Source organism: Neodiprion lecontei, chromosome 6 (genome assembly GCF_021901455.1).
Source record: "Neodiprion lecontei isolate iyNeoLeco1 chromosome 6, iyNeoLeco1.1, whole genome shotgun sequence".
In the NCBI taxonomy this organism is placed as follows: domain Eukaryota; kingdom Metazoa; phylum Arthropoda; class Insecta; order Hymenoptera; family Diprionidae; genus Neodiprion; species Neodiprion lecontei.
Genome location: NC_060265.1, coordinates 30955765 through 30966925, shown reverse-complemented (window position 1 = coordinate 30966925; position 11161 = coordinate 30955765). Strand labels below are relative to the sequence as shown.

Sequence of the window (11161 nt, the reverse complement as noted above, 5' to 3'; positions counted from 1 at the left end):
ATACTACGCACTTTCACCACTGTTCATTGTTTCTATTATATTGCACGCATGCACGCGGGCACATCGAGCGCATAATACATCGTACGGTACATCACGGGTATACAATCCATACGCACAATGAAATACATTACCGATGTCGAAATCATGAATGGTGCGGAGTAAGAAAGGGACGTCGTCTCTTCTGCGCTCGATTTCGTTCCATTTTTGGATTCGCCTTGAAAGAATTACAAAGCAGAAATGGATTTTACGAGGACACTGGCTGACGGTTGCGTTGTCTCGTCGACCTTGGAAGCGACCGTGCAGTCCTCCGTGGTTTTGCTGGCCCGCAGGATGCGTCGACATGATTTTCACGAATAACCTTCACACCTCGAGATCCAAGCACCTACCTACGCGTATGTATGACGCGTTCCTCGTTACTGATTTTTGAGGCTTTCCAAGATGGCTGCGAATAATCGAGAATCGTCCTTGGATACCAAGAGAACACGGATCCAAGTTTACCTAACAGAAGAACGCCGGGTTAGCAAATTTTGCCCAGGTCTGTCAAAACGATAGATCACAGCGTGGATGATCACTGATGGCCGTGGACTGAGTTTCAAAGTCCTTTCAAGGAAAATCGTATGAGCTTGTGAAAATCAGTAGCCAGGACGACACCTGAGCTTCCTTTATAGGTAGACGGCTGTTGAACCCTACGGAAATGCCATCGAGACGGGAAGGCGTTGCCCAGGTCGGTTCTGGAAACGGGCAGAAGCGGAGGAACAGGCGAAAGGGCACGAGTTACAATTACTTTATCCACAAGGTTAGAAAATACGTTTCTTCTGGTATTTCAACATAATTATTCCTCGATCCTGCTTGCATGAATCCTCACTGGCGAAAGTCCGCAAACGTTAATTAAGGGGGGGATTTTAAAGTTTTTTTTTTAAATTAAAATACTTGGAGCATTTTGAGTACGAGGGCTTTATTATTTATAATTTTAAGAACATTTTAGAATTTTTTTCATCGAAATCAATAACAAAATGGTGGCATGGCGCGTATAAATAGCGAACGACTCCGAACTCGAGGGCTTTTGCGGTGGCGCATCTCCTGACATCACTGTCAAACTTGTGACAGAGAGAAAATTTATTTTGGAATCGAATTTCAAAAATCTAGCCACGAGCTCTAATCGATAAACAAGTTTTAAAGATTGTGTCAAAATTTCAAGTGTGTCGGATTGAAAACGTGGTCGTTCGCTACTTACATGCACCATACCGCCATTTTGTTATTAGGTAATTTGGATGAAGAAATTCTAAAATTTTCCTGAAACTGAATAATAAGGCTCTGAAACCGAAATTGCCCCAAGTGTTTGCATTTTCTTTTAAAAAAAACGCCCAAAATAATCCTTCTGCAGGTGCTGAAGGAGATTCATCACGGCACCGGAATCTCGAGGAAGGCGATGGAAATTATGAACAGCTTCATGGAGGACATGTTCGGACGCATAGCTACCGAAGCCTCTCGCCTGACGAAGTACAACGGAAAGCCGACGATGACTTCGAGGGACATTCAGACCGCAGCCAGGCTGCTCTTGCCCGGAGATTTGGGAAAATACGCCCTGATGGAAGGTGCAAAAGCTGTCACCAAGTTCAACGTCTCGAAGAACGGATGCGCCGCGTAGGGGAATATACATGCGTTTATTTCCGTTTTATTATTTTTCTAATTTTTTGTCCGTCATACGTGGAAATGATTACATACTTGTGACATTGCTGGTGATTGTAAGTGGATTGCAAAAATTAAATGAATACATTATACACTTAAACCGAATTGCGGATGTACGCGATAGTACGAGTATAATGTCTCTTGTCATTTCCGGTCCTTGTTAGTAGACGACGTATATTTATTCAGCAAGTATTATTCTACACGCGTGTATGTAATTAAATTATCTGCACGATACATGCGCGTAAGAGTGACGGAGAGGAGGAAAGCGTACGGTAGTGCATGAGACCATTTAGCGTGAAAAAAGTATTTCAAAACTATGCATTTACAAACACAATGCCGCACTGCAAACTGCGCGAGTCGAAAAAGGCCTTAAGGAGATGTGTCGCATATTGTCACGTATAAAAGACAACTCTGTGGTTCTTATACCCACGGTACATTATTTCCGCCAGTCACAAAACGTCCGTCTCATTATAGCTTACGAGAGAAAGAGAAAGAGGGAGAGAGATAGAGAGATGAGATTTATAGAACCGGGCAAAAAATGTTTCGCAAGACTTTTATACCTATGCAACGACAATAAGGATCATTCTCGTTCCTGTTTTCGTCAGAGGTGGCATGCCCACGAATGTGTGAGTCGGCCGCACGAGACAAACTCTACGCATTCACGGCCGTGACGAACGGGCCAGGTATTTTTCAACACATGCGTAGACGCGAGGCTTGCGCAACGCGGAATTTCTAGCAAGCTCACAGCGCGTGGAAATTTGAATAAGACATCGCCGGTGTAAGTCGAGAGGAGCAAAATTGCGGAGAGGAGGAAAAAACTTTCGGTTTCTTCAGCCTCGCATGCGATGTTACGGACTGAGCGTAAAAGAAGCGAGTTTTCCGCTGCGTATGCACGCGCGGCTAAATTTACCCCGCACATCGGTGGACACGCGTCGACAGCCTCCTGCGAGAATGTATAATTGTGACAAATGATCGAGAGGTTCACGGTTCAATGGTACAAGAATTTCAATTGCCGTCCCACACACAAGCGACTCGCTCGGTTTCCACCATTTATTACAGGCTGTACTTGCAGATTTTCAGAACGGAACTGCGCGGCGCGGCCATCATCAAGCCCGAGTTACCTCATTCGAGTGGATAGTTTACATTATAAATCGAGTCGTTCCTAATTGGGTGCAAGCGGAGGACGAGCCGGGTGGGTAATAAATAAATCAGTTGCACCTTAATTGGACATAATTGTAATTAAATTAACGAAACAATTCAGAGACCACCTGGAGAAAGACGTGCACGATGCATCGGATACCGGGGCGTCTTACGGAATTGGCGCGTGTAACCAGGCCGCGCATTACACTCTAGGAGTCTAGGAGTCTAGGCCCTTGTCCACTTGACGTGAAATATTTCGTATCCAGACGTATTGCGATGAGTGGGTCAATAGCGCGGGGACACCGAAAGAAAAAAAATCTTTTCTCTTTTCAATCTCTGTTGAGGGAAATGAATTTCGATTCTATACCTACGTCGAATAATGACCAAAAGCTTTACTTATTGCTTACAACGTTTGCTTTTTACTCGGTCACGTTCATGAATAAGTCTCCAAGTTTTTGCTTGATAGCTAATACGGGCGCCTATTCGGAAGAAAAAGCAAAACGTTTTTATCAAGATGTGGGCGACTTTGTCGTTGTTAACGTTATCAGGGGCAGCGTAAAAATTCGTGTTGACCGGTGTAGTTGCTTTTCTCTTAACTAATATCCTCGCTCTTTCTATTCCATATATTATTATTATTATTATTGTTGTTGTTGTCATTACAATTTCTATTATTTTTACGTTCTCTCGATTTATCAAATTTGAATTACGAGGAGAACAGCACGAGTCAACTTTGACAAATGGAGAGACTCGTCTGACTTTATTAATCACCTCTGTAACCGCGGTGATAAAGTTATTCAGAAGCCGCAGAATATGAGTGACTGAATTTGTGTGTTCCCAATTTGTCAAGGGTAACTCGCGACCACCGTCTACTGATCGCCGGTCTCCTTGGGCCGCAAAGCAGGAACAGCCGGAGGTTGTCTAATCGTTGGTTACGTTGTTATATCAATTCGGAGATTACGGGCCGCGGGTGAAAAGAATTAAACGAAGGAGCGTAAAATTGCGTGCTCGTGTAACGATGATAATTACGCGTGACGGGAGAACAATGCGTTTCGTTCTTTCGCGAGAATCGGGGTCCGAGGTGTACGAAGCTAAGAGCCCTGCGGCCTCGGTGCAACGGCTTGAACCAGTCGGCGGTCACAATTAGCGATGGCCACTAAAGTAAGCTGAAAATAATCGGTGCATCGATCAATCGCATCCAAAAAAATAATCGAACGCGATTCGATGCAATCGGTGGAAGTTAGTCGATCTATCGGTTATTTCGTATTTTTTTTAAACGGCGCATGTGAAACGAAAATTTCGTAAATTCCAGTACGCAGTCCTAATAGCGGAAAAGTTTTTTGATAATTTGTAGTTTCATTCAAAGTATTTTTCAGTTTGAGATGAAAATATTCGTTTATCTTTCACTTGTTACATCAAATGGCTGTAATTAGTAAGTAAGACAACGATAATAATTCATACTTTGATCGCATAAACTGATCATATTTTATTGCGTCGTACATGCGAGTAAAAAACAAAAACCGATTGTGAGGAAAAATAATCAAGTCGTTCGGTTAATCGTGTTTGAAAAATAATCGATTATACCCGATTATCGATCGCGGAAAAAATAGTCGATTTAATCGAAGATGGATTACTTGTGGTAATTCTTAGGTCGTACAGGCACTTACCAGGTAATACGCCGCGGCATTAAGAATTCAATTCATTATTATACAATCAGAGAGGATCTTTGTCTTTCCAGGCATGAATTACCTCCCGGAGCGCATGGCACCGTCCTACTTAACCTGCCGTTTTATTATATTTATCCGGCTTTGTTCAACGCCGAGGCCAAAGAGCCGCGGTACTCGCGCAACACAATCGTAACACAGCGCGCGGTATCTTTTTTCCACCACTCGTAGCGTCGCTCTTGAGCAAATGATCAAATCGCGTCCTCTCATCTTGCTCAAATATATTTATTGCGTACGGATCGGGCATAAACATCGACGCAGTCACGGTCCGGTTGTCTAGCTGCAGAAGGTAAAAAATTAGACGACGAAGAAACGCACAAATAGCTTCTTCACCGGCTCGATGTCTGGAGCTGATTTTGGATAGGGCATTGAAACCCTCGATTATCCTGATGATAATTCGCTGCGGGGGATATTTGTACGCGCCTTTGATTCATTCGCAGGGCAAACAGATGGAATGATTATTGGAACCGCAGCTGCGGCAGAAGAATGAAAACGCGAGCTTTCGTACTCGGGTGAAATAGATGGAGAAAAAGGAGAAAAAATTTAAAGAAATTCGCACGCGAGGAGGCGCCGATCTAAAAACCCCGTTTCCGGAAATAAAAGATCTCAGTTTCGTTCGGGATTTATGCATTTCCACTCTGAATACCAGCCGAGGCTGGCTAATCTTCTGACACGGAGGTAGGCGGGCATCCAATCTCTTCTCGGTATGTGGTACAATGTTATGTATCTCCCCAACTCCGACGCTTTAGCAATTAACACTCCTGAATTCTTGATAAACCTCCTTGCTAATTAACGTGCTTCAAACAGCTTCAATTCGCCACGTCATGCCCCAAAGCCAATAATTCTTCAACACTTTCCGACAGCTTTCGAAGCACACAAATTCCCGTTTCTTTCTATACTTGGAAGATCGGATCGCGTCGTTCGTACGTATGATTCATTGCGACGTCGCCTTTACGGACAATAAATTCAGCGGGAATTACTGGTAAAAATCTCGCAGGAATATTGAAATAATGATTGAAAGTAAACACATTATGATTTGCATACTTAGCATTCGGTTTTTCGGAAAAATCTTCCAGAATCGATGAATAACCGATCGGAAACTTGTAATCCGAGTTCTTAATACGCTATATAAAATTTCGCGCGAAATTCGTCGTAGCATCCGATTGAAAAAACAAAAAGAGACCGTTCCAAAACAACTCGAAGAATGCAGATGAGCAAGGTTGCGCATGTAAGAGCAGGACTCGCTAATTTCTCCAAACTTTACGACACTTTCTCGAAGGCGGGATTATTCTCATATTTCGCTAATTCACCGCACGCGATTTACAGAGTCAAAACAACCGTCACGGCGTAATTTATGCTGAAAAGACATTGAAAAATTCCTGGCCGAGATGAATTATGATAAATCTTCTAGTCCAAAGGGGCCCGCTTCGAAAGCAGCTCTACGTATGCGATACGTCCGCTTCTGCCAGCTGATCGGGATCGATTCGCGGATCAATATCTTGGCAGGAGACCGAGAAGATCAGTCTTGGAAATGGCCCGGGGCTTCGCAGCAGTTTTTACGGCCGCCGCGCGTTTAATGCCGGACCGCGTGTATGCAGGCCGGTCGTTTATTTCGTCGTTGAATGTCAGACTCGGAGGCGTGTTCAGCGTTCCTTAGAGTATAATATCTCGGCACACCGGTTGCGACGAGTTTTATTGTTCAGCCGTACGGAGGGAAAAGTGGAGCAAGGGTTTCAAAAAGCGGTGGGAATCAGCCCGCTGACCCAACAGTTAATTAGACGAACGTCATAACCGTTGCGATCACAACTTTTCGTGTCAACGGGGCTTTTCAGGGGAACGCAAAATTCCTCGGCATTCCACCTTGTACGTAATTTCGGACCAAATGCTACACCTTTACACTGTCCTGGAAATCGTCTACCTGCAAACATTTTCGAGTCGGTTTGCCACGAACTGATGGTGGATTTTTAAAAAGATCGAATCTTGCGTTAACCCTTTCAGTCAAAGTTGCCAAGTTTTGGCCAGAATCGTCGATTTTTCGTAGTTTTTTATATTCCACATCCGCCATATTGAATCCGCCATCTTGGATTTAAAAATTATGAATTTCTGACTTCAGACTCGTCATCAGCGAGCCGAGAAACCTCCGGCTGACAAAATTCAGGCCAAAATATTGACTTGACAAATGTGTGACTGATAGGATTAAATTTACAGATTTCCGATTCGAACAGCGCCTGATTTCTCGGCAAAAGTGTGAAGACCACAGAGACGGAAGGTCCGAGGAATAATATCACGATTGCCTTCTTCCTTCTTTTTTATACGCATCTATAGGTATAATCATACTCAATATCAGCGTCAATGTTTGCCCCTCAAGGAACTGGTACACAAACTAAGCGTTCGCTTTCATTCGTTCGCGTTCTTATAACAATACGATAATTCCCCTCGGTTGATTCTCCGTCGGATAATAATTGAAAACAACGTGTACCTGTGTATAGAGAGGCGGTTTTTCGGGGTGTTCAAAGACCCATTGCACACACCTAACCGTCGTTCTTCTAACGACTCGCTTCTTGGCAAAACTGGGTCAGGCCTGAAGCGCAGGTTTATGTGCGCCGCGGATAATCGCAAAAAACTTCAACGGGTGCTAAATAAGCATTCAGAAGAAAAATAAGTACCGAAAGAGCAGCTGAAATAATGACACTAAAAACACGCGGTATCGCCAATCGATAAATCACTACCCGCTAAGAATCATACGAATTCAGGCATTTCTGTTAATCCGTTTCGGTGAAAAGGCTCGATTTTTTCCCACCTTTTTCTCGGCGTTATTACACAGCGAGAATTTAAATGAAATGCGAGATTGCGCTTCAAATTCGGTGTAAATACGGGTTGTCGGAGAATACCGTCTATAAATTTCGATGCACGTACCAATATAATTGCTGATCAATATTAAGCTTGCCTATTTTTTAAGGTCTGTGTAGACGTATGCCTGTTTTTCGCTCGGAACTTAGATCCCTGTTATAATATGCTATATGAATGAATCAATCATAGAGATGTTTTTTTCGGGATTTGGATGAAAATAAAAAAATTAATTACGGTGCAGGTCGTGGCAAAAAAAAAAGGAAACCACTGCATCGTGAAGAACGATCGACTAATAGCCGTTGGAAATTTAACTTCCACTGGCCCGTTTCACAAGACTATACAAGTGCCAAATACTGATAAGTCGAGACGTTGGAAGATGTGCGAAGATGAGAAAATTTAAAAAGCTGAAACATCGAAATTCCGAATGATGAAACGTTTTCGGATCTGTGAATTTCTGGCTTGGTCAAATTTCATCGCTTTGACCTTTCTTTGTTACGGATTTTCGGTACTTTTACGTTCGGAATACTCGTCATTCCGATTTTCGGTTGCTCTGCTTCTTTACACCCACTCGTCGAGTAAACTACACCGGGTGAGTATATTTTAATTTTCGGAATGTAGCTCTGTCGAAACGGTATTTTCCGAAATCTTTCTTCGTCGGATCTTTACCTTTCGGAACTTTGTTCTATCGTAACTTGAATTTTCGTAATCTTGCATTCCGGAACTTGGAGCCGTCGGCTTTCCGACCATTCGAAACTTTGTCGTCTCTCCAGAGTTTGACTTCTTTACTTCAAGTTTCGCCACGAAATAATTCGGAATTCGGCGCTTTCGGAAGTCTTCGAGTTCGGAACTTGAACCCCGCCCCATTCTCTCAACAAAAGTCCCGGCGAGGTAGAAGGTATATGAAAAAAGGGTGAGTCCCATGCAGCGACGGCGACCTAGACCCGGTCCGCGTCCTCGTCGAAGACGACGACCCACTTCCTTCCTCGGGCACGAGTTACGGGGTACCAGCTCGAGTCCTCCACCTGCCAGGCGACGGGCCCCGCGGCGTCGCGGCGGCGGTGGCGGTGGCAGTGGAAGCCGTCGTCGTCGTCGTCGTACAGCCGTGAGGCCCCGTCCAGGTTGGTGCTGCAGTTGCCGCTCCACTCTCCGATCGACGGACGTACGCGGCGTGGTCACCGCGGTCACCCTGGACGCCGACTTACGATCTTGACATACGAGGGAAAAGTTTTCGGTCTTCTCGCCTTTTCTCGTCGGATCGGTTAAAGGAGTGCGTCGAACGCGGTTGTCCCATTTTATTTTATTTATTTCACTGTTTTTACATTTTCTTTTCCCACAATTCGATTTCGGACTTGGGCGATTGGACCTGACCGGTGGGCCCGATTACTCAAAGATACTGGGATAACGCGCTAAGACGTTTGAACGGAAGAAAAATAGAAAAACAAAATCGTCGATTGGTTCGGTTAAATCCTCCTCACCTACCTACTTTCTATGCCGATCGATTAACGGAAACAATGACGTTCGATCCCGAGCTGTGTGACAAGCTTCGATCGGGATCTATTTTTCTCGGATTCGCTAACCGTGACTTTCGCAGCCGTGCGCAGGAGGATAGTGATTAAGGGGTATCGAGACTTTCGAGGTGAATCGGGGGTCCGTCGCGGTCCGAATAGCGAGGCGGTGTATTGCGATATTTGATTAATAGAATACAACTATCTGTGCCGCTGAAAGTAAGAAGCGTCGTTGTTGGACCTACTTTTTGGTAGGTAGCGCGGATTTGCGCCGGTGGTACAGAGACGAGCAGTGAGTAAATACCTAAATCAAAGTGAGCTCGCCGAGGGAATCGCGCGGTCAGGTTAACCCATTTACCGCGGAAAAGGTGGTCGTCCCTAATTACGCTCTGCTACAGCACCTTAAAAGGCATCAAAGCGCAGCGTGAAACGCCGGCCGTCTACATCCCATAATCCATCCAACCTGACGGATAATCGGTGATATCATGAGCCGGGGAAACCTGCAGCATAGAATCTGTGGTGTGTAAAAAACGATTTGGGCATCGATTTCACGGTGATATTGATCGTCGTTGTAAACCTGCCGGCGTCGCCACATAAACGTGAGTACAACCAATAAAGTAATAAATTTTTACTAATATCGCGCGGATCCGAATCTTGTGCAGTGTGCCAGTGAGATTAATTAAGATGTACGAGTTAGACGGTCGCAATAGTGGAAAACACATGTGGTATGTACAGCTATTCGTTTTGATCATAAATCACCGTGGTTGTATCCGTTACATAGTATAGGACCCCTAATTAGTACCCTGTCTTAATTACCACGCGATGCCCGCTCAACGACAGCTGTAACGTCACCTCGCGACCGATAATAAAATCGGCGATCCGCCGTGCGAAGGAATTCGAATCGAATCCCGCTCTGCGAAGTTCAGGGAAAAGTTTCTCTTCGGTAAGAGAATGATGCTTGCTCGATGCACCGCGGACGTCTTGCGGTACTCTAATTGACATCGGTGAACCGAAAATTGCAGGAAGTGTCCGAGCGGCTCGTCACACTCCCGTGAAAAGGCATTTCGGTAACTGGGTCAGAACTTTGTCGATGCGATTCTGTTGTACTTTCACTGATTAGATTCGTTCCGAAACCTAAATGCGCCAACGAGCCGCTCCCGCTATCTGGTCACCAGTCGAGAACAACGCGGTTCCCCCTCTAGTTTTATCTATGCATGCCGTATTACGTACTAGACTCAAGTAGGTGGCCGCCTCATTGGTCTGCCAACACATGTTCTTATTGTTAGTGGACTAAGGAAGTTTTATTTATTCGCGTTAATAGATTATGAAGTCGAGTCTAAGAAAATGGTGGCGAGATCTCGTGTCTGGATCAGTTTAATTCAGCTTTCAAAATCACCGCCGATACCTCTGACTATCTTTGATTGTTTTGGGCATGTATACCCAGACCTCGCAAATGGTAGTAAAAAAAAGGGGTGAAGGTATGAATTAATCGTTAATCTTTCGTCCGAAAATAAAGAAACGTGATAGTTAACGCAAGTTACAATGTGATGAATAATTCATCCACTATGTGGTGACAGTTTGAAGGTTTTTAATGTCTGCAAATATAGCCTTTGGCAATAAACAAGTCTAAGCATATCTATAATCGTCGTGTAATCACTACTCATCGATAAATTCATTGACAGTTATAGCGGAAATATCATACGTATGCTTCACGGTTGTAGTAGATTTATAACACTGGAGAAACTTTCCGTTAAATATTGAAGATCTATTTATGCAACGTGTATTAGGAGATGTTGAGCGTATGAATAACGATTTGATAATTGAATAAACTGATCGTTGGAAAGTCGATTGGAATGATGTTGGACATCATTCTCTATTCGTTAGAACGAATGATCGTAAAGGAACATATGATCGATAACAATTATAATGAATAGCTGTTAAAAAAAAAGCCAAAAACTCTGTTGATTTTTGGTTCTAAAAAACGATAAAATCTTAGCAAAAAAAAAAAAAAATCTACCCTAACAACAAAAAAAGAAAAAGAAGAAAAAACCAACTTGGGTGTAAATTCGCACCCCCAACTCGTAGATAATGATGAATTTCCATAAGAAAATTAAGGATGCAAATTGACCGTCAAATTGAGGGTTTTTTTCCGTTAGGGTAAGCAACGCATTCTAATAGCAGATAGATTGTCTATTATTATAACAGTTCTCAAAGCCGCGTGCGCGTTACAGCTGGATATTTGCGTATAACATACAT

General features: G+C 43.8%; 2 protein-coding genes across 2 annotated transcripts in view; both read left to right on the top strand.

The window, feature by feature from the left end:
• The first annotated feature begins 361 nt into the window (after nucleotides 1-361).
• On the top strand, nucleotides 362-1731 carry LOC107226734 (late histone H2B.L4-like). Its single transcript, XM_015667642.2, has 2 exons — nucleotides 362-796; nucleotides 1385-1731. Exons 1-2 carry the CDS (start codon nucleotides 695-697, stop codon nucleotides 1646-1648), a joined length of 366 nt encoding a protein of 121 aa, XP_015523128.1. The 5' UTR covers nucleotides 362-694; the 3' UTR covers nucleotides 1649-1731.
• A 6795-nt stretch (nucleotides 1732-8526) lies between these two features.
• LOC107226769 (serine proteinase stubble-like) overlaps nucleotides 8527-11161 on the top strand; it is a 29207-nt gene continuing 26572 nt past the window's right edge. The window contains exon 1 of the mRNA XM_015667682.2: nucleotides 8527-9504. The gene's annotated coding sequence lies outside the window, so the exon portion shown is untranslated. The remainder of the gene's footprint in view (nucleotides 9505-11161) is intronic.